The sequence below is a fragment of the Rana temporaria genome, chromosome 8 (assembly GCF_905171775.1).
Source record: "Rana temporaria chromosome 8, aRanTem1.1, whole genome shotgun sequence".
NCBI classification, from domain to species: domain Eukaryota; kingdom Metazoa; phylum Chordata; class Amphibia; order Anura; family Ranidae; genus Rana; species Rana temporaria.
The window spans coordinates 165,045,854-165,069,808 of NC_053496.1; the positions used below are offsets into that span (position 1 = coordinate 165,045,854).

General features: G+C 46.6%; 1 protein-coding gene across 1 annotated transcript; it reads left to right on the forward strand.

The window, feature by feature from the left end:
• The first annotated feature begins 998 nt into the window (after window positions 1–998).
• On the forward strand, window positions 999–15,099 carry LOC120910467 (zinc finger protein OZF-like). The gene is made up of 5 exons (XM_040322224.1): window positions 999–1,029; window positions 6,955–7,052; window positions 7,133–7,327; window positions 12,293–12,401; window positions 14,020–15,099. The coding sequence occupies exons 1-5, from the start codon at window positions 999–1,001 to the stop codon at window positions 14,904–14,906; spliced, it is 1,320 nt and encodes a 439-aa protein (XP_040178158.1). The 3' UTR covers window positions 14,907–15,099.
• The last annotated feature ends 8,856 nt before the right edge of the window (window positions 15,100–23,955 follow it).

The window sequence follows — 23,955 nt, forward strand, 5'->3', positions numbered from 1 at the left end:
CAGGCGCAAAAAGGAGACTCGAGTATAAGCCAAGGGGGGCATTTTCAGCACAAAAAAATTTGCTGAAAAACTCTGCTTATACTCGAGTACATACGGTATTTTCTTTGATTGGCCACATGGTTTTCTTGCTTTTTCAGTCTCATTGAAGAATAAAGCAAAACGGTTACATTTGATCTTTCAGCTAGGTGTAGACTGGAGTGACAAGTGAAAGGTTACTATTACTGTCCATCTAATAAAGCATTATTTACACTTCAATCACATGCTCTTGAAGTTTTGAATTCATTTTAATCTGCTGTGTATTCATCCCTCAGAGGTCCCATCTTAGTTGGTCCCTCCCACGAGGAGCAGAGTCGATTTCCAGCCTCATCAATGAGGATGGAGAAGGAGCAAAGATACATGACGGAGAAGATATTAAATCTCACCCTGGAGATCATCTACCTACTGACCGGAGAGGTGAGGAGGATTCTGGGAGGGTCACATGTCATCACTCATCAACCATTAATAAAACAGAGACCTGGCAGGAGAGGTGAGGAGGATTGTGGGTAAATTATAAGTAGTATTACTAAAGTCTTTTAACAGTAAAGAAGCGCCTTCAGCATATTAAGAAACATCTGTAGGTTATTATTTATTTGTTATGTTATAGAATTATGGACCTCTGAAGAAGATCAATGACAACACAACATCTCATATTTCAAGGGGGTGGAGCAGAAACACAGGCCTAATAACAGAGTCTCAACTTTCCTCTCTGATACCTGAGAAAAACAAAGACAGTAAGATCCTAGAGGTCACCCAGAAGATCATTGATCTGCTGACGGGAGAGGTGAGCGGTGCCGGGAATTTTGGGACATTATCCAGTAACTGAGAAGGGATGTGTCTGGATGGTGACGGTATCATTGTGTTGTCAGGTTCCTATAAGGTGTCAGGATGTCACTGTCTATTTCTCCATGGAGGAGTGGGAGTATATAGAAGGACACAAGGATCTCTACAAGGATGTCATGATGGAGAAGCGGCCGCCCCTCACATCACCGGGTAAGAGGAGACTTTCATTTCTTGTAAAGGAGAGAAGAGTATTGAGGATCCCCCTAGATACACCAGTAGCTGAGATATACCCGTATTTGCCGGCGTATAAGACGACTGGGCGTATAAGACGACCCCCTAATTTTCCAGCTAAAATGTTGGTTTTGGGATATACTCACCGTATAAGATGACCCCTCACTGTGCCATTATTACATGCCTCGCTGTGCTATTATAACATGCCTTGCTGTGCCATTATAACATGCCTTGCTGTGCCATTATAACATGCCTTGCTGTGCCATTATAACATGCCTTGCTGTGCCATTATAACATGCCTTGCTGTGCCATTATAACATGCCTCGCTGTGCCATTCCATTCCTTCTCCTGTTTGCAGCGTACAGACGGCGGCCATCCATTATTCAAAAGCCGCGTCTCCTTCACAGGCTGTTCCGTAATAGGCGGAACACTAATTTTCCCAGCAGAGCCTCTGTTCAGTGTTCCGCCTATCACAGATGTCCTCTCGTTTCGAGGATGAGAGGACATCCGTGATAGGCGGAACACTAAACAGAGGCTCTGTTGGGAAAATTGGTGTTCCGCCTATTACGGAACAGTCTGAGGAGGAGGCGCGGCTTTTGAATAATGGATGGCCGCCGTCTGACACACAGGTATCCGGCGTATAGGACGACCCGCTACTTTTGGGGCATTATTTTAAATGCAAACGGTCGTCTTAGGCCTCGTACACACGACCGAACATGTCTGCTGAAACTGGTCCATCGGACCAGTTTCCGCGGACATGTTCGGTCGTGTGTACGGCCGACCGGACAATTTTCCAGCGGATCGGACAGGTTTCCAGCGGACAAATGTTTCTTGGCATGCTAAGAAACATGTCCGCTGGAAGCCTGTCCGTCGGACATGTTCGGTCGTCTGTACGACTCACCGGACATGTCCACTCGGCCGAAAGCCCTTGCATGCGTCAAAGTGATTCGACGCATGCGTGGAAGCATTGACCTTCCAGGGTCGCGCACGTCGCCGTGTCATCGTCGCGGCGACGGCGCGGCCACGTCACCGCGTATCCTGTCCGCGTGGATTTCTGTTTGATGGTGTGTACAACCATCAGACAGAAATCTCCGAGCGGACATGTCCGATGAAAACGGTCCGCGGACCATTTTCATCGGACATGTCCCCCTCGTGTGTACGGGGCCTTATACGCCGGAAAATACGGTAACATAAATGCAACAGTAGCAAGGTTGTAGAAATAGTTTAATTCAGTGGTATTAAAGACTCGATACTCTATTAATTCTGTAATCAATAGTACAGTGCCTTGAAAAAGTATTCATACCCCTTGAAATGTTTCACATTTTGTCATGTTACAACCAAAAACTTAAATGTATTTTATTGAGATTTTTACAAAGTGCCACATAATTGTGAAGTGGAAGGAAAATGATAAATGGATTTTAATTTTTTTTTTTACAAATAAATATATGAAAAGTGTGGGGTGCATTTATATTCAGCCCCCTTTTACTCTGATGCCCCTAACAAAAATCTAGTGGAACCAATTGCCTTCAGAAGTCACCTAATTAGTAAATAGAGTTGTGTGTGTAATTTAATCTCATTATTAGTACAGGTGTTCTGTGAAGCCCTCAGAGGTTTGTTAGAGAACCTTGGTGAACAAACAGCATTATGGGGGCCAAGAAAAACACACCAGGCAGGTCAGGGATAAAGTTGTGGAGAAGTTTAATGGGGTTAGCGTATAAAAAAAATATTCCAAGCTTTGAACATCTCACGGAACACTGTTCAATCCATCATCTGAAAATGGAAAGAGTATGGCACAACTGCAAACCTACCAAGACATGGCCGTCCACCTAAACTGACAGGCCAAGCAAAGAGAGCATTCATCAGAGTAGCAGCCAAGAGGCCCATGGTAACTCTGGAGGAGCTGCAGAGATCTACAGCTCAGGGGGGAGAATCTGTCCACAGGTCAACTATTATGCCGCGTACACACGATCGGTTCGTCTGATGAAAACGGTCCGATGGACCGTTTTCATCGGACGAACCGATCGTGTGTGGGTCCCATCGTTTTTTTTCCCATCGGTGAAAAAACTTAGAACCTGTTTTAAAATTATCTGATGGTTAAAAAAACGATCGTCTGTGGGCAAGTCCATCGCTTAAAAATCCACGCATGCTTAGAATCAAGTCGACGCATGCTCGGAAGCATTGAACTTCATTTTTCTCAGCACGTCGTAGTGTTTTACATCACCGCGTTCTGACACGAATGGATTTTTAACTGATGGTGTGTAGGCAAGGCTGATGAAAGTCAGCTTCATCGGATATCTGATGAAAAAATCCATTGGTCCATTTTCATCGGATGAACCGATCGTGTGTACGTGGCATTAGTCGTGCACTCCACAAATCTGGCCTTTATGGAAGAGTAGCAAGAAGAAAGACATTTTTGAAAGAAAGCCATAAGACATCCTCTTTGCAGTTTGCGAGAAGCCATATGGAGGACACAGCAAACATGTGGAAGAAGGTGCTCTGGGCAGATGAGACCAGAATGGAACTTTTTGGCCTAAAGGCATATCGCTGTGTGTGGCGGAAAACTAACACTGTACATCACCCTGAACACACCATCCCCACTGTGAAACATGGTGGTGGCATCATTGTGGTGTGGGGATGCTTTTCTTCAGCAGAGACAGGGAAATCTGGTCAGAGTTGATGGGAAGATGGATAAAGCCAAATACAGGGCAATTGTAGAAGAAAACCTGTTAGAGTCTGAAAAAAAATTGAGACTGGGGCGGAGGTTCACCTTCCAGCAGGACCAAAACTCTAAACATACAGCCAGAGCTACAATGGAATGGTTTAGATCAAAGCATATTCATGTGTTAGAATGGGAAAACTGACTTTCATGGCCAATAGCCAAACTTTGTTTGCTTTTGTGTCTTGTATTTTTTGTAATTCTTTTTCTTTTACATGTTTTATGCACTCCCCACCTTTGGGATATGAAATTATAAATGTAATAAGTGTCTTCTGTGTACTAAGCTATGACTCCTATCCCTAGAGAGATGGTTGCATTGCATATGTGCTCGGTCTAGGTTTCTTGCTAATCTGTCTGCAATCTAGTGGTGGCCACAGGTGGTGAGGGATGTGAAAGTATATTACATGTTGTAAGGGCCCTTTCACACTGGGGCATTTTTCAAGCGCTTTAGCGTTAAAAAAAGCGCCTGTAAAACGCCTGAAAGAAGCTGCATCTGCAATCCCAATGTGAAAGCTCGAGTGCTTTCACACTAAAGCGCCTGAAAAACACCCCAGTGTGAAAGTGGTCTTAGCGTTAAAAAAAAGCGCCTGAAAGAAGCTGCATCTGCAATCCCAATGTGAAAGCCTGAGTGCTTTCACACTGAGGCGCTGAGCTGGCAGGGCGTCAAAAAAATTCCTGCATGCAGCTTCTTTGCAGCGCTTTAGGAGCGGTTAATACACCGCTCCTAAAGCCCCCTTCCCATTGAGGAAGCTTTTTTTAACGCCAAAGCGCCTGAAAAGCGCCTCAGTGTGAAAGGGGTCTTAGCAGCGCTTTACCAGCGTTTTTCGGGCGCTGGCAGTGTGAAAGGCCTCTGAAAGCACTTGGGCTTTCACATTGGGATTGCAGATGAGGCTTCTTTCAGGCGCTTTACAGGCTTTTTTTTAAACACCAAAGCGCCTAAAAAACGCCCGAAAAACGCCCCAGTGTGAAAGGGCCCTAACGGTCACCACCGTTTACGATTTCCCTTCCATCAGTCACGACAGCTCATCTGACACTCCACAATCTAGCAGACATCAGACATCCCATTTCCCAGAATAAGACGAGACAAGCTCTGTTCTCTGAGTCAAAATGTATGAACACTTTTAATGGTAACTTAGCTTTCTTATATACAGTTTTAGAAACCAAGTGAACAATGAATCAACTCCACCCACACGGCACTTCAATCACATACTTTTACAAAATGACTTTGAGAGGAGTTAATTATCCCCCAGACGTTACGTCTCCGACAAGTTCCCCTCACCTGCATAATACACATTCTTTAAAGTGAAGTTCCACCCATTTTTTTATGTTTGTCTGTGCTGCATGCCCTAATCTCATAGTGTTCAGAATGGACAATTTTTATTTATTTTGTTGCTTGTAAATACCTTTATTTTGTAATCCTTCATTACTTCCTCCTCCTTATTAGCCTAGGCTATTAAGTCACAAGGCTATTCGCAAGGGTTTCTGGGATAGGCATCATGTATCCCAGTAGTCCTTGCAAATAGCCTATTTGCATAGAGAAGGGGCGGCAACTTCCTCTGACACTCCCGTTGCTATGGAAACCTGACTGAAACCTTTTACATCGCTTGTGCAGCACTGAGCATGTGCGAGATCTGCAAGCCTGAAATGCAGGAAGTCATACAGTCTGGCTTCATGATGCCCACACTTAAGATGGCCACGGTCTATTTCTATATTATAAACTAACTAAATGCTCTAACAACCTAACAAAGCGGACCTTAGTTTACAGACTAAGTTTACTAGACTACATTAAGCTTGTGTATTACAGGGGTATTTATATTTAAAAATTGAAATTGTGGGTGGAACTCCCCTTTAAGTCAGAGGTCTGACCTTTAGACTGCTAACTCACAACACACATCTATCCTCAATAGCATCTTCACACAAAACAGTGGCATTAGCATCTCACAATTGACAATGGAATGCAATCACAGCTTTCATCACTACAGTAGCAGACTTAGCATATCAACAGCCTAGGTTAAACAGAGGAATTAGTCATTATTGACCGGTTGCGGGTCAGCATGAAATCACTTGAATATCTCAAGATATCCTGCAATATGAATTATCAGTTACCAGTCACATCTCATGTACTTTATAATTAATATTTCCCAGTCACCCTATGCCCAAAAGGGTCACAGGGTGACCCTAGACACAAGAGTCATTAGTGACGCTGGCACAGGAGTACCCCCCATCCTCCAAAAGTCTCTGGGTGTCATGGGTCATTCTGTTACACATGTGTAACGTAAGCTTCATTCTCTCCCACACCAAACAAGGTCCTTGCTTAGTATGAAGAGAAAGATGGTTGGGACTTTATATGAGACCATGACTGTACAGTGCACAGGTCTCCATCCCTAAATGGTTGAAGGGAGAGGTGGCAATAGGGACGGGGGAAGGGGCAATGGGACTTTCCAGTGAAACAGAACACTAGGGCAAGATGAGTCAATCAATAAGTTAAATAAGACATTTAATAGTAACATCATTGAGTATGGTACATAGAATGACATTCATAGTACATCCATAAAATAATACCAGGTATGGTATACAATGATTGGTAAATCATATCAGACATGGTAAAAACTGGTTGCATAAAATGCATAGTAACACATGATTCTCATAGATGTCAATAATATACCCAAATGTTGAACATATTAAACTAGTACAGTAAAATAACATTGATAAATGACTCAAATTTTTTCAATATGACCCATGGTAACTTCATGATTGCTGTGATATAACATCAATTAGTAGTGAGGCTCGACGCGTTTCGTGGAGTAATATCCACTCATCAGGAGCAGTAATTGGGGTCATCTATAATAAGTAAACAGTAAATAGATTAATGGTTAATGGTAATCAACCAAAACAGGAAGAGAGGGAACATAAAATGTCTAATCTTTTCACTCATACCTGTGATTTGTAATATAAACTAGTAAAAAGATAGCTGTTGTTGTGTAAGATGGAGAACACCCGGGGGCAGTGTACACAACAACAGGTGGCGTTGACCCTTCCCCGTCCCTTCCCCCATCCCTATTGCCACCTCTCCCTTCAAGGTTCTTGCTTAGGTTAGCTAGCTGCTGTGAGTTTGCATCCTTGACAAACGCATCCTCTGATATAAAGACATAGAAACAATGTAATCAGTCAGTGTGTGTTTCCTACAGATGGATCCAGTAAGAGAAATCCCCCAGAGAGATGTCCCTGTCCTCTGTATTCCCGGGACTCCACACAGGAACATCAGGAGACTCCAGAGGACCATCAGGTAAGCGCTATTCAGATATTCTAAATGACCCATCTAGAGGCCTGGTGAACCCTGATCAGTAAAGCTGTTGTATTGCATAGGATGAACATCCGATTCATGTTAAAGTTGAGATCACAGAAATGGAAGAGAAGTATTCACAGACTGATGTGCAGTGTAAGGAGGAGGATTTTCCTACAGATGGATCGAGTAATGGAAATCCCCCAGAGAGATGTCCCCGTCCTCTGTATTCCCGGGACTCCACACAGGAACATCAGGAGATCCTTCAGGATGATGACGTAAGTCCACATGGGGTGGTCATGCGGAAATGGTGTGACCAAGTAGTAAACCATTCTAATTTCTTAGGAAGGTTCTGTCAGTGCGTGTCTATAGATTCATATTTCAAAATTAGGTTTACACTCCTAGCTAAAGGGGTGGATGGTAAGCTTCTTGAGGAGCTGTATATCTCATAACTTTTTTCAAGCTGTCTACCAGTGTGCTGGATAAAGCTATACTGTATGCAGGGGCGGACTGACAACTCATGGGGCCCCCGGGCAATAGAAGACTATGGGGCCCCCGGGCTTACAGATGGCCACCATGCCAGGAGGCAGGGCAGTTTCACATCAAAAGCATGTCGGTTTCAGACATATCAGGGACAGATGTAAAAAAAAACACAGATTTTTACATACTGTCCCTGATTTTTTTGAGCCTGGCAACTCTGATGGGGCCCCCTAGTGGCATGGGGCCCTCAGGCAGTGCCTGAGAGCCCCAATGATCAGTCCACCCCTGACTGTATGATTTGTAGATATGCTGTGTATGGTATGTCACGGAATCGCTTCCCACACTCCGCTTGAGTGCTTCCATCATATACAGCTTCCTCCAGTCTAAATCTAGCTATTAGATATTACAGCCGCTTGCAACCAAGAACTAGGCAGTACTCGTTTTGGCTGCTGAACTGGAACATGAAGGGCCAGATCCACAAAGAACTTACGGCGGCGTATCTATTGATACGCCGCATAAGTTCTACGATGCATCTTTGTTTTGTATCCACAAAACAAGATACGCCTGAATGTGGGCTAGATCCGACTGACGTACGTCTTAGTACGCCGTCGGATCTTAGGTGCATATTTACGCTGGCCGCTAGGTGGCACTTCTGTTGATTTCCGGGTAGAATATGCAAATTAGCTAGATACGCCAATTCTCAAACATACGTCCGCCCGGCGCATTTTTTTACGTCGTTTACGTAAGGCTTTTTTCGGCGTAACGTTACCCCTGGCTCTATGAGGCGTACGCAATGTTAAGTATGGACGTCGGGACAGCGTCAAATTTTCCGTTGTTTGCGAATAGGGCTTTGCGTAAGTTACGTTCACGTCGAAAGCATTGACTATTTGCGACATGATTTTGCGCATTCGCACTGGGATACGTCCACGGACGGCGCATGCGCCGTTCGTAAAAAGCGTCTTTTTTTCCCTCAGTTTAGGCCGATACGTATTCTTCTACCTATTTTTCGTAAAAAAAAATCGCAATAAGCGTTTATTGATTGGTTTGCGCAAAAGTTATAGCGTTTATAAAATAGGGGGTATTTTTATGTCATTTTTATTAATATATTTTTTTTACTAGTAATGGCGGCGATCAGCGTTTTTTTTTCGGTACTGCGACGTTATGGCGGACACTTCGGACACTTTTGACACATTTTTGGGACCATTGGCATTTTTATAGCGATCAGTGCTATAAAAATGCATTGGATTACTATAAAAATGCCACTGGCAGTGAAGGGGTTAACACTAGGGGGCGGGGAAGGGGTTAAGTATGTCCCTGGGTGTGTTCTTACTGTGGGGGGGGGGGGGTGGTGGCCTCACTAGGGGAAACACTGATCCTCGGTTCATACATTGTATGAACAGAAGATCAGCGTTTCTCCCGCTGACAGGACCGGGAGCTGTGTGTTTACACACACAGCTCCCGGTCCCCGCTCTGTAACGAGCGATCGTGTGTCCCCGGCCGCGATCGCGCTCGCCGGGCACACGCACTGGAGTCAGGGGCGCGCGCGCGCCCCTACTGGCGGCTGAGAGAGAGGACGTTATACTACGTGCTCTCGCCCAGCAGAGCCAACTTGCCGACGTAGAACGGCGGTGCACGGTCGGCAAGTGGTTAAACATATCCAATAACAAAAAAGAAAAATCAAATTTCTTCATAAATTTAGGCCAACGTGTATTCTGTTACATGTCTTTGGTAAAAAATAAAAACCCCAATAAGTGAATATTAATTGGTTTGGGTGAAAATTATAGCTTCTACAAATAATGGTATGTATTAGGGTTGTCCCGATACCACTTTTTTAGGACCGAGTACAAGTACAGATACTTTTTTTCAAGTACTCGCCGATACCGAATACCGATACTTGTTTTTTAAATGTGTCCCCAAATGCAGCCATGTCCCCCACGAATGCAGCCATGTCCCCCCACAAATGCAGCCATGTCCCCCCACATATGCAGCCATGTCCCCCCACATATGCAGCCATGTCCCCCCACATATGCAGCCATGTCCCCCCACATATGCAGCCATGTCACCCCACATATGCAGCCATGTCACCCCACATATGCAGCCATGTCCCCCCCACATATGCAGCCATGTCCCCCCACATATGCAGCCATGTCCCCCACGAATGCAGCCATGTCCCCCCACATATGCAGCCATGTCACCCCACATATGCAGCCATGTCACCCCACATATGCAGCCATGTCCCCCCACATATGCAGCCATGTCCCCCCACATATGCAGCCATGTCACCCCACATATGCAGCCATGTCACCCCACATATGCAGCCATGTCCCCCCACATATGCAGCCATGTCACCCCACATATGCAGCCATGTCACCCCACATATGCAGCCATGTCCCCCCACATATGCAGCCATGCCCCCCCCACATATGCAGCCATGTCCCCCCACATATGCAGCCATGTCTCCCCATACCTAGATTCCGCCGTTTAGTTAATTAGCTTTCATTTGAAAAGCTGTCTGTTCCCCGCCGCGCCGTGTATAGACACTCCCTCTTGCTCGGGATTGGACGGGTAATCTGCACTTTGATAGACAGATCACCTGTCCAATCCCGAGCAAGGGGGAGTGTCTATACGCGGCGGGGAACAGACAGCTATTAAAATGAAAGCTGTAATGTTCCCCGCATGCTGATTAAATAGGCGGCGGGGGCGTTGCGGTATGCGGCGGCGGCGGCGACGGGGGGGCGTAGTATCAGATCTGGCACCGGGGGCATTTGCGGGAGTACAAGTACTCCCGCAAATGCTCAGTATCGGTCCCGATACCGATACTGGTATCGGTATCGGGACAACCCTAGTATGTATACTGGAATTTATGCAGCTATAGATGCTATATTGTAATGGCGGTCGTAACGGTCAGGGGTTAACGCCGTTTACGATATTCCATTCCACCAACCCACGACAGCTTATCGACACTCCACAATCCGGCAGAACAGGACCCATAAGAATTCCCCTAGAAACGAGACACACAGCTCTGTCTCTGGTTCAAACGAATAGATACTTTAATGGTAAACTCAGGCTTTTATACAGTAGAAACCAAGAGTGAACAATGACTGAACTCCACCCACAACATGACACAAGGAGCCCAACACACATTTTTAGTCAGACTTTCTGGCACCGATATAATCCACATGAGCTAATTAGCTACAGCTGACAAGTCAGACATCAAGACTCCAGCTTTTCTCACCTGCTATACAATACAATAATATCATCAATAGAAATTCACCCAAAACAGGGTTAATTAGCATCACACAATGAAAAGGTCTTTAGAAGCCAGACTAAGGCTAGTTTACATGACAGTAGCAGACTTAATTACCCCCTTAACAGTCTATGTTCCACATTGAATGAGTCACTCTTCTATTGACCTGTTGGTTTCAGAATCAACCACCTGTAATATTTCAAGATATCCTGCAATACATTGTGAATTATCATTACTGTCCCATCTCATGTAATCCGAGATATCATTTCTCAGTCATCCTATGCCCCTAGTGGACATAGGATGACCCTAGACACCAGAGTCATTGGTGAAGCTGAAACAGGAGTACCCCACACTCTTCAAGAGCCTCTGGGTCCCACGGGCCATTCTGTTACAGCGGTGATCAGCGACTTATAGTGAGACTGTGATAGGGTGGTGGGAAATTTGACACTGACAGACACTGGTTGAGAGGGTCACTAACTGACATTGATGTCGCTAGTGACACTGATCAGAGATAATACTATACACTGACAGTGTACTAATGACACTGGCTGGGAAGGGGTTAACATCTAGGGGCGGTCAAGGGGTTAACTGTGTGCCTAACAATGTGTAATGTGTTCTGATTTTACTTTGTGATCTGGCTGCTTTTTCTCCCTGCTTTTCAGGGAGAAGAAACAGCCAGATTGCTGTTCACTGTACACAGAGTTCTGTGTGTTTGTAGAACTCTGTGTGTGTGATTGGACACAACCGATCAGTAGGTCTCAGCTGAAATCTGCTGCTAAACTTGTGCTGTGTTTGATCAGGGAATGCGTGCATGCGCACCCAAAATCCAGCTGAAGTCCAGTCGTGTACATGTACAGTATATTTACTGTAAGCAATCGACATGTGGTTAAAATAAGCTCTGTTTTTTTGTTAGTATCACTGACATGTTTTGTAGCATTTACAAAGAATAATTTACATTAGGCCCCGCCCCCGAGGAGTTGACACTCTTTATTTCCTAATTTAATCACAATTGTAATTGCTTTAACTTGTTCTTGCCCGCTGAACACATATGTACGGGAGGTGGCACCAAAAGGGTTGGCTTTATCACCTACAAATTGCACATGTGTGTCACTGGGCCACCAGTGTTTCTCTGCTGAGAGCGTGCTCACTGCACGATCCTAGCACAGAGACTGAGCTGTCAGAGACAGCTCTCAGTCCCCACTGACAATAAGTGGCCGGCCGGACTGGCTTCTGATCATGTGACCACTGTGACTGCCAATGGCAGTGGTCACATGATCGGCGATCCCACCCAGAAAGATCACATTTCTTTGCCTGTTGGCCCACTGTTTTAACCAGGTTTTATGCTGCATTTTGCTACTACAGTTTGATGCACCAGACATATACAGACTGAAGCTAAATCGGATGATTTGTAGAGAACATTTCTGGTCTTTAAAACTGAAATTCTTCTCTTTAGTCCAGCCTATAGATCTGAGAGTTTTAGAATCGTACCCCTCACAGTGTTCTCTATTCTATCCAGGAAGACGACATGATTGTTGTTAAGGTAGAAGATCTAAATGATGAAGAGGCCTATGGGAGGTGTGATGATCAGCCGAAGGAAGAGGAAGTTGCTGCTTACATCACCACTGGTGAGTAGGAAGCACTGAATATAGAGAAATGTCAGTGTGTACAGACCCCGCCCACCCCCGTGTCATTGTGTACAGACCCCGCCCACCCCCGTGTCATTGTGTACAGACCGCGCCCACCCAGAAAGCAGCTTCCCACGAGGACACCCGAGCAGGTTTGTTTCTAAACCGTGGCTCTGCGTGCAATTCACACACAGAGCCACGGCTCAACCCCACCCTTGCCCCTTCTCTCTCTCCTCATTGGCTCACTGGCTGTGGCTCCCACTGCTGTATCAGCCAATGAGGCAGAGTCCCCAGGGAGCCAAGGCTCTCATTCATTTCACTAGATTGAAATGGGGCTCAAGGTATGTATTTGGGGGGTGGGGGCTGCTGCATTTTTTTTACCTTCATGAATAGAATGCAACCTTGAGTCTTTAAAACCACTTCTTCTTTGGTCCAACTTGAGTGCCATAGACTGCAATGTAAACCCTAAGGGTCCTTTCACACAGAGCGGACCGTTTTTGTGTCCGCCAAAGCTCAGCGGGGAGCATCCGTAATCCCCGCTGAGCTGTCGGCGGATAGGTGCAGAGACCGCCCTGTCTCTCCTCCGCTCTCCCCTATGGGGAATCGGATGCAGACAGACCGTCTGTCCGTCTGCATCCGATCCGTTCCGCCGGACGGAAGAAAAATAGGTTTTCTTCCTTTCGCAAAAGCGGATCCCGACGGACGCGGATGGTCGCGGACGTTAGCGGATGCTCCATCCGCTAACGGACACGATCCCATAGGGAACCATTACAAGTCCGTAAACGGACTTGTAATGGACGGACGAGCGGAGCGGACGTCTGAAAGGGGCCTTAGACATTAAAGTCGCACTTAAATGTTATACATGCGACAGTTTGGCAACAGTCCATTATCATTGGTCAAGGCCAAAGTCGCACCCATGGGCATCCGCTCCATATGGCAAGGGGGGGGCAATTGACCACCCCTGGAAAATCGAGAAGGTGTTGAAGAGTCTAGTGGCCGCGGGTTGTCTGAGCGGTCTTGGCCCGGATGTCACACAGGCACAGCGAGCAGAGTGAAGCTGCCTCCCCCTCCGGTGTTTATGTGTACACAGGGGGAGGGAACCGGTTGTGCCTGTGCCGCGCTGATGGCTGATCTGAGGTACTGAATGGGATGGGGGAGGGGGGTCCATCTGTGCTGAAGGGGGGTCTGTGCTGAATGGAGGGGTCTGTGCGGAATGGGGGGGGGGGTCTATGCTGAAGGGGGGGTCCATCTGTGCTGAATGTAGGGGTCTGTGCAGAATGGGGGATCTGTGCTGAAGGGGGGTCCATCTGTGTTGAATGGAGGGGTCTGTGCTGAAGGGGGGTCTGTACATTTTCTAGGCTATATTTATATGGGCATGGAGTGAAGCTGAATCATCTCAAGAGCTATTTCACACTGCTAGATGACTGCGTTATCGGTTTAAGAAAGGGTTAAATGCGACTGTGTATCACCGCTGCCGAAGCGCCCCCCTCTGAAAAAAATTCAGCGGACGCCCATGGTCGCACCCATCCAAAGTTGTACAAGTTTGTCGTACAAGTGTGAATAGAATATAATATGTTTGAACCATATTTCTTACCCTGTTATCTTTGATTCCCTCCAGATGGAAGGTACAGCGGAATGAAAAGTCCAATGATCTTCCAAAACCATAAAACAGAAGAAGGTGAGATCACTACAAGTCCTCCTGGACTTCATTGTGGAGTTCTGTCTTCAGGTCCCCTTACGTTTTCGAGTTCCTTGTATAAAACGTTGCCATATGTTGGTGTCAGCCAGGCCGGAGAACCCTTTTCACGTCAAAGGACGCCTGCCGGTGAACTTTCGCATTCCTGGCTTGAAGGTGAGGAAGCCTTTTCGCAAAAGTCACTTCAAGACCAAAGCTTGGAAGCCGAAGTCAAGCCATATTCATGTTCTGTATGTGGGAAGTCCTTTAGGGTTAAGTCTGTCCTTATCCGACATGAAAAAGTCCACACGGGGGAAAAGCCGTACGAGTGTTCCCAGTGCGGCAAGTGCTTCGCGCAGAAGTCTGATCTTGCTGAGCACGAACGAATCCACACAGGAGAAAAACCATATCCTTGTCCCGAATGTGGCAAGTGCTTCGCCAAGAAGACCAACCTTGCCAGGCACTTGAGGATGCATTCGGGGGTGAAGCCTTACGCATGCTCCGTTTGTGGAAAGGCTTTCACACAGAAGGCCGCTCTCGATGAACACGTGCGGATTCACACGGGGGAGAAGCCATACGCCTGCTCTCACTGCACCAAGTGCTTCGCCCAGAAGTCAGCCTTTGCAGAACACCAAAGAGTTCACACGGGAGAGAGACCTTATGCTTGTGCTGAATGCGGAAAATGCTTCACTCAGGGCTCTGCCCTAGCCAAACATCAAAGGATCCACCAAAATCAGAAGCCACGTCCGTGTCCTCAGTGTGGAAAGCTGTTTCCGTCAGAGTTCCTTCTTGCTCTGCATGAAAGAGTCCACCAAGCCAATTACCAGTGACATTTGTGCTGAAGGAGGGCTGAATCTTATGGAGATGCGCTATAACGCAGTTGGTGGTTTACAGGCCTAGAGGGTGCTCACGAGCAACTGCTGAACCCACCGGGGAGCTTAGTGAAGTGAGTGCCACACCAGCTTATATAGACCTTTTAACCACCAGACCATATTGCTGGTCAAAGACCAGAGCACTTTTTGCGATTCGCACTTCGTCGCTTTAACTGACAATTGCGCGGTCGTGCGACGTGGCCCCCAAACAAAATTGGTGTCCTTTTTTCCCCACAAATAGAGCTTTCTTTTGGGGGTATTTGATCACCTCTGCTGTTTTTAGTTTGTGCGCTATAAACAAAAATAGAGCGACAATTTTGAAAAAAATGCAATATTTTTTACTTTTTGCTATAATAACTATCCCCCAAAAATATATAAAAAAAAAATTCCTCAGTTTAGGCCGATACGTAATCTTCTACCTATTTTTGGTTAAAAAAAATCGCAATAAGCGTTTATCGATTGGTTTGCGCAAAATTTATAGCGTTTACAAAATAGGGGATAGTTTTATTGCATTTTTATAAAAAACAAAATTTACTACTAATGGCGGCGATCAGATTTTTTTCGTGACTGCGACATTATGGCGGACACTTCGGACAATTTTGACACATTTTTGGGACCATTGTCATTTTCACAGCAAAAAATGCATTGTTTACTGTGCAAATGACAATTGCAGTTTGGGAGTTAACCACAAGGGGGCGCTGAAGGGGTTATGTGTGACCTCATTTGTGTTTCTAACTGTAGGGGGGTGTGGCTGTAGGTGTGACGTCATTGATTGTGTTTCCCTATATCAGGGAACACACGATCAATGACGGCGCCACAGTGAAGAACGGGGAAGCTGTGTTTACACACAGCTCTCCCCGTTCTTCAGCTCCGGGGACCGATCGCGGGACTCCAGCGGCGATCGGGTCCCGTGGTCACGGAGCTTTGGACCGGGGCGCGGGCGTGCGCAACGTACGGCTGGGCACTTAAAGAGGATGTACCTGTACGTGCTTGTGCCCAGCCGTGCCATTCTGCCGACGCATATGTGCAGGCGGCGGCCCTTAAGTGGTTAATGTATCCTATGCATTAAGGTGAAAAAACTTCTGTTACTGAGCAGCCCCCCGTTTTACTCACCTGAGCCCATTTGTTCCCCCGCCGGAGACGCGCTCTACCTCTCTGGCCAGGGTTCTCGGCTCTTGATTGGATAGATTCATAGCAGCGCAGCCATTGGCTCCCCCTGCTGTCAATCAAATCCAATGACGGGGGGCGGGGACGAGTCCGGCATTCTGTGTCTATGTCTGTAAATGCTGAACTTGGAAACACGCCTGCATGGTAACCGCACGATAACCCCCCGGGAGAGCGCTTCTCCTAGGGGGTTTACCGATGCGGGTAGGAGCCACAAACCCGTTGGGGGACCCCAGAGTACGAGGATTGGGGCCACTCTGTGCACCAGAAGAGCGCTTTTCCTAGGGGGTTTACAAATGCGGGGAGGAGCTGCGAGCGCCGTTGGGGGACCCCAGAAGACGATGATCTGGGCTACTCTATGCAAAACGAACTGCACAGTAGAAGTAAGTATGATATGTTTGTTATTTAAAAAAAGGGTTTACAACCCCTTTAACACAGCACACAGAAACAGAGCTTAGGCTGTCAATCTGAGGCTGTGTGCTGGAGATCCCTCCCCTGTCACCTTTTATCTCTTAGGCCCCGTACACACGACCAAACATGTATGCTGAAACTGGTCCGTGGGCCAGTTTCAGCATACATGTTTGGTCGTGTGTGGGCGCGAGCGGGCCGAATTCCAGCAAACATTTGCCCGCCGGGCCTTTTCCCAGCGGACAAATATTCCTGGACGTGTTTTAAAACCGTCCGCTGGAATCCTGCCCGCTCGGACATGTACGGTCGTCAGTACAGACCTACCGTACATGTCCAGGCGCCCGCCGTCCCTCGCATGCGTCGAATGACTTCGACGCATGCGTGGAAGCCTTTAAATGGCAGGCCCGCCCACGTCTCCGCGTCATCGCCGCGTCATCGTCGCGGCGACGACGCGGACACGCCCCGCGTATTGTTTACGCGCAGGCTTCTGTACGATGGTGTGTACAACCATCGTACAGAAGCCCTCTGGCAGACATGTCCGATGAAAACGGTCCGACGGACCGCTGTCACCGTACATGTTTGTTCGTGAGTACCCGGCCTAAGTGTCAGGAAAACTTGTCGGAAGTGACTCATGCTGATAGCAGAGGAAGGAGGCAGCAGACAGAAATGACGCTTAGTGCTCTGGATTGAGACAAGTACACACTATAGAGTGATATGCTTTGTTTATATTTCATGTCTGAGTCTTACAACCACTTTAACACACTTTATGATGTTATTTGATTTTTATGCTATTTATATCTAAGCATCTGCCTTCTAATGTTACATAACATTAAAATAATAAAAAAAAGGAAAGAAATGTTGGTAATTGGTAACTCTCTGAGCCTTCAGGTCTAATCAAAACATCTCAAGATTGACAGGGCTGCCCCTGTCCCCTTTAATATTCTATTTCTGGATCCCCTACTGCGTCATATCGGATCGAACGCTGACATTGGAGGACTGACGAGCACCCAAGAACACCATAAAGTCGCAGCATATGTGCCCAATCCTGTGATTACATTCCTAATCTCTAAACTGAACTACAAAATGATGCAAACTATAAAATAAATGGCACATTGGAAGCATTTTTTTTTTGCCCTCTATTGTACTATTGGGGAGATTTCACTTCACTTCCTGTTTCATAGCCAAAACAGGAAGTGAAAGGAAATCCCTCTAAAATTAGGAAATCCTTTATTGTAAACAGAACTTGTGTCCCCATTGGAAAATTTTCGCTCTATTCCTGTTCTGTTGGCAACCCAATGTTTTTTTTTGTTTGTTTTTTTTAACTTTTTTTCTCACATGGGGATACAGCAATAAAAGCCTAACAGGGTTCAATCCAATCCACTCTATTCAAAACTAAAACTATGCCTTTTGTACCTTAACCACTTCCCGTCCAGAGTATAGCCGATTGACGGCAGGGAAGTGGTTCTGTTATCCTGACTTGGTGTCATATGACGTCCAGCAGGGGCGTGCAGCGCGGCGATCGCGAGTACAGCGTGTCAGTCTGACACGCTGCATCTCCGAACGTGATGAGGCATTCCTCGGTTCGCTCTGACAGGGAGAGCCGATCGGCGGCTCTCCATGTCAGAAGGGGGGGTCTGTGCTGATAATCAGCACATTGATTATCAGCACAGCCCCATCAGATGTGCCAATCAGTGCCCCAATAATAAAATCTGCCAGTCTACCACAGTGCCAATCAGTGCCCACAGCCGTGCCAATCAGAGCCCACCACAGTGCCCATTACAGTGCCAATTGGTGCCCAGCAGTAACACCTGTCAGTACCTCATCAGTGCTGCCCGTCAGTGCCACCTATCAGTGCCCATCACAGTCGCCTGTCAGCGCCCATCACAGCCGTCTGCCAGTGCCACCTATCAGTGCCGCCTACCAGTGCTGCATATCAGTGCCGCCTATTGGTGCTCATAAGTGCTGCACTATGTGGAGCTGTCACTGTTTTTTACATGGTGGGCATTGATACTGCTGAAATCTCTTGGAGAACGAGATCCATCAGGACTGCATATCTGAAACTGTGAGATTGGGACCTATTATAGGCTGTTTCTGATCCCCTGTCATAAGGGATCGTGGGAATTCGGTAGGAGGCCAATCTATAAGTCTGGTGGAGGAGATGTCACTTTTTTCTTTTGGACACGTTCACAACTAATCTGTAATGTGGCACAGATACCACGGGTGTTTGACATACTACCTGTTATCTAATGGACTCTCTACTGTCAACATTTTGGACTGTTTATTAACTCATTCAGAGCCAAAACTCATATTCAGCTGATGGTCTTTTTGATCCAAGTGCCTTTTGTTTCTGTTTTTTTTATTTTTTTTGTAAATCACCATCACTATGAGTGTTGAGGGATTTTGAGGTGGCTGCATGCTGCACCCTAGTGGCCATTATAGGTCACTTCTGACATAGCAGCCAGCCTTTTTATCTATACCAGTGTTTCTCAAGTCCAGTCCTCAAGGCGCCCCAACAGGTCATGTTTTCAGGATTTCCCTCAGATGAAATGGCTGTGTTAATTACTAAGGCAGTGAAACTGATCAAATCACCTGTGCAAAATGATGGAAAGCCTGAAAACATGACCTGTTGGGGCGCCTCGAGGACTGGAGTTGAGAAACACTGATCTATACTACTATAGTTCACCCACTTGCATGCATTTGTGTTTGGCAAGAAGGGTGGTTGAGGTAGCGCGATGTATATTTTTCTTAGTGCTGCATATCAGTGCCCATCAATTCTACATATCGGTGCCTCCTCATCAGAGGCAACTCATCAGTGCCTGTCAGTGGGGGAAATCAAAATTTTATGACAGAAACTAAGAAAAAAAAATGTTTAAAAAAAGTTCGGTCTTTTTTAGTTGTTTAGCAAAAAATAAAAACCCCAGAGGTGATCAAATACCACCAAAAGAAAGCTCTATTTGTGGGAAGAAAATTATAACAATTTAGTTTGGGTACAGTGCTGCATGACCGTGCAATTGTCATTCAAAGTGTGGCAGCGCTGAAAGCAGAACATTGTCCTTGACAGGAAGGGGCGAAAGTGCCTGGTATTGAAGTTGTTAAGGACCGAGCCTCTTTTTGACACATGTAGTTTACAAGATAAAATAATTTTGCTAGAAAATTACTTAGAACCCCCAAACATTATATATATTTTTTTCAGACACCCTAGATAATAAAATGGCGGTCGTTGCAATACTTTATGTCACACTGTATTTGCGCAGCGGTCTTACAAGCGCATTTTTTTTGGGACAAAATACACTTTTTTTACTTAAAAAATAAGACAACAGTAAAGTTAGCCCAATTTTTTTTATATTGTGAAAGATGATGTTGCATTGAGTAAATTAATACCCAACATGTCACGCTTCAAAATTGCGCCCGCTCGTGGAATGGCGACAAACTTTTACCCTTAAAAATCACCATAGGCGATGTTTACAAATTTCTACAGGTTGCATGTTTTGAGTTACAGAGGAGGTCTAGGGCTAGAATTATTGGGCCAGATTCACAGTGGAGATACAAAGGCGTTTCTCCTGATACGCCGTCGTATCTCTGTTTCTATCTATGCGACTGGTTCATAGAATCAGTTACGCATAGATATCCCTAAGATCCGACAGGTGTAATTGTTTTACACTGTCGGATCTTAGGATGCAATACCGCGGCCGCCGCTGGGGGGAGTTTGCGTCGTAAACCAGCGTCGGGTATGCAAATTAGGAGTTGCGGCGATTCCCGACGGATTTTCGCGTTCGCTACGTCGCCGCTAGTCTAGTTTCCCGTCGCAAAGTTAGTCGTTGTTTTGGGTGCCTTAACTTTACACAGCACACGTATGTGCTGTATAAAGTATGGCCGTCGTTCCCGCGTCGAAATTTAAAAAATAACGTCGTTTGCGTAAGCCGTCCGGGAATACGGAATTACGATACGCGCGTCGCCGTTCGAAAAAATTACGTCACGGCGCACAAAGCACGACTGGAATTACGGAACGGAGCATGCGCAGTAGGTCCGGCGCGGGAGCGCGCCTAATTTAAATGGCACACGCCCTTTTAAATTGGCCCGCCGGCGTAGGTATTCATCGCAAGTGCGATACGTTACGCCGCCGCAATTCTTCGTGAATCTGGCCCATTGCTCTTGCTCTACCGATCGCGGCGATACCTGTGGTATGAACACCGTTTTCATATGCGGGCGCGACTTACATATGCGTTCGCTTCTGCGCGCAAGCTCGTCGGGACGGGGCGCTTTAAAAAAAACAAATTCTTATTTATATTACTTTTTATTTTTACACCAAAACATTTTTGGCTCACTTTTATTCCTCCTACAAGGAATGCCAACATCATGGCAGCATGACAGGGCCTCTTAAATATGAGATCTGGGGTCAAAAAGACCTCAGATCTCATATTTACACTAAAATGCAAAAAAAAATAATCCCCTTTAAGACCGTTGGGCGGAGGTGACGTTTGACGTCTTTCCCTCACTCTGCACCAGGCCTGTCAGGAGGCCCCCCCCCCCCGATAAAAGTGATCTTGCGGCGAATCCGCTGTGGAGACCACTTTTATCTGAAAGCCAGCCTCTCGCCGTTGTTGAAAATATCGGCGTTATGGCAGCTATCTGCTGCCATACCAACGGTATTTAGCATCAAAGTACCGACGTACAATGACAGCGATTTGCGCTAAGTGGTAAAGTGGAACTTAACCCGAAAAGGTAAATTCTGCTTGTCTGCCTCCTCTCCCTCTTTAAGTTTTGGCACTTCATTTTTTAGGGGAGGGAGCGGGTACATGGTTTTGATAGGTACTCGCTCCCGCCCCGGCCTATAGCAGGTTAGGAAGTGGTTCTGTTATCCTGACTGGGCGTCATGTGACGTCCAACAGGATAACATGCCGGAGCACGCTCATGGGGGAGCACAGCGCGGCAATCGCGAGTGCGGCGTGTCAGTCTGACACACCGCATCTCCGATCGTGATAAGGAGCCTCTGTCAGAGACTTCTTACCATGTGATCAGCTGTGGCCAATCACAGCTGATCATCGTGTGAACCAGGAAGTGCCGGTAATTGGCATTCCTGGGTTCGCGCTGACAGGGAGAGCCGATCGGCCGCTCCTCCTCGTCAGAGAGAGGAGGGGTCTGTGCTTATAATCAGCACATTGATTATCAGCACAGCCCCCTCAGATGTGCCAATCGGCTACCAATCAGTGCCCCAATAATAAAGTCAGCAAGTGCCCACCACAGTGCCCAGCAGTAACACATCGGTGCTGCCAATCAGTGCCACCTATTGGTGCCCATCAGTGCTGCATATCAGTGCCCATCAATTCTACATATCAGTGACTCCTCATCAATGCCAACTCATTAGTGCCCGTCAGCAGAGGCGGCTCTTTAATTAGGCGGTCGCCTAAGGCCTCGCGGCTGCCTAACTTGCCCAATGCATTACCCCAGTTTTTAGGGACAGGGGACCTTAACGCTGCTGTGCTCCGGCAGCGTTATGAGCCCCAGCGTCCCTAAAAAACAGTGAATATCGGTGACACCACTCCTTGTGACGTCAATGACCCAACATGCCCTCATTCAATGTCATCACAAGGGGCGGGTTCACCAGGTGAAATCACTGGGTGGCCCCCGCCCTTTAGTTATTAACCACTTAAGCCCCGGACCAAAATGCTGCCTAAAGACCCAAGGTGTTTTTACAGTTCGGGACTGCATCGCTTTAACAGACAATTGCGCGGTCATGCGACGTGGCCCCCAAACAAAATTGGCGTCCTTTTTTTCCCCACAAATAGAGCTTTCTTTTGGTGGTATTTGATCACCTCTGCGGTTTTTATTTTTTGCGCTATAAACAAAAATAAAGCGACAATTTTGAAAAAAATTCAATATTTTTTACTTTTTGCTATAATAAATATCCCCCAAAAACATATATAAAAACATTTTTTTCCCTCAGTTTAGGCCGATACGTATTCTTCTACCTATTTTTAGTAAAAAAAATTGCAATAAGCGTTTATCGATTGGTTTGTGCAAAACTTATAGCGTTTACAAAATAGAGGATAGTTTTATTGCATTTTTATTAATTTTTTTTTTTTTTTACTACTAATGGCGGCGATCAGCGATTTTTTTCGTGACTGCGACATTATGGCGGACAGTTCGGACAATTTTGACACATTTTTGGGACCATTGTCATTTTCACAGCAAAAAATGCATTTAAATTGCATTCTTTATTGTGAAAATGACAGTTGCCGTTTGGGAGTTAACCACAGGGGGCGCTGTAGGAGTTAGGGTTCACCTAGTGTGTGTTTACAGCTGTAGGGGGGTGTGGCTGTAGGACTGACGTCATCGATTGTGTCTCCCCTATAAAGGGGATGACACGATCGATCGATGCAGCCGCCACAGTGAAGCACAGTGAAGCACGGGAAGCCGTGTTTACATACGGCTCTCCCCGTTCTTCAGCTCCGGGGAGCGATCGCGACGGAGCGGCTATAAACAAATAGCCGCGCCGTCGTCCCGGATCGCTCCCCGAGCGAACCCGACCGCCGCATGTAGCGGGGGGGGTCCCGATCGGACCCCCCACCCGCTAGAAGGACAGGACGTACATGAACGCCCATGTGCCTGTACGTGCCATACTGTGGACGTACATTTACATGCGGCGGTCGGGAAGTGGTTAAAGAGCAGGATCTGGGGGCCGCCTTGTTAAAGGGGGCTTCCAGATTCCGAAAAGCCCATTGCCCACAAACTCCCACAACCACCGGCCAGGGTTGTGGGGAAGAGGCTCTTGTCCTTGAATTATTTTTCCCCATCAAGGACGTTAGTGGGGCCCCCATGTCAAGTTTTGCCTAAGGCCTCACAAAGCCTAGAGCCGCCTCTGCCCGTCAGTGAAGGGGAAAACAAAATTTTATGACTGAAACTAAGAAAAACGTTTTTATTTTTTTTATTTTGGTCTTTTTTAGTTTGTTTAGCAAAAATTAAAAACCCCAGAGTTGATGAAATACCAAAAGAAAGCTATATTTGTGGAAATGATAAAAAAGTTTGGGTACAATGTTGCATGACCGCGCAATTGTCAGTGGTGGGCATTGATAGGTGGTAGTGATTGGCACTGATTGGCACTGACAGGTGGCACTGTGGGCACTGGCAGGTGGTACTGGTGTGAACTAATGAGGATGAGGTGCCTCTTCCACTGGGGACCGATGTCCCGTACACAGGAGCATCGGTCATGTGAAAAGAGGAAACAGGCGCCACTTAGGTAAAACTAAAATTTGAATGAACAAGGTGCACTAAAAATCTAACATGGACGTTTCTTTAAAGAGGCATAGTGACGTCCAGTGGAACATCGACCTCCGCTCTCGCTGGCAGCATCAGACTTTTCCTGTGAAGCCGTATAGAACAGAGCCGGCGTCCTGTCCACCGGGTATCTTCCGGCTCTCTGGGGCGGGAACAAGAA

What these genes read in the sequence shown, in the direction of transcription:
- LOC120910467 (XM_040322224.1), top strand. Translation starts at nt 999, where the DNA reads ATGGAGAAGCGGCCGCCCCTCACATCACCGG. An exon ending in AGATCCTTCAGGATGATGAC is followed by an intron (nt 7,328 to 12,292) that starts GTAAGTCCACAT and finishes TATTCTATCCAG; the next exon opens with GAAGACGACATGATTGTTGT. An exon ending in TGCTGCTTACATCACCACTG is followed by an intron (nt 12,402 to 14,019) that starts GTGAGTAGGAAG and finishes GATTCCCTCCAG; the next exon opens with ATGGAAGGTACAGCGGAATG.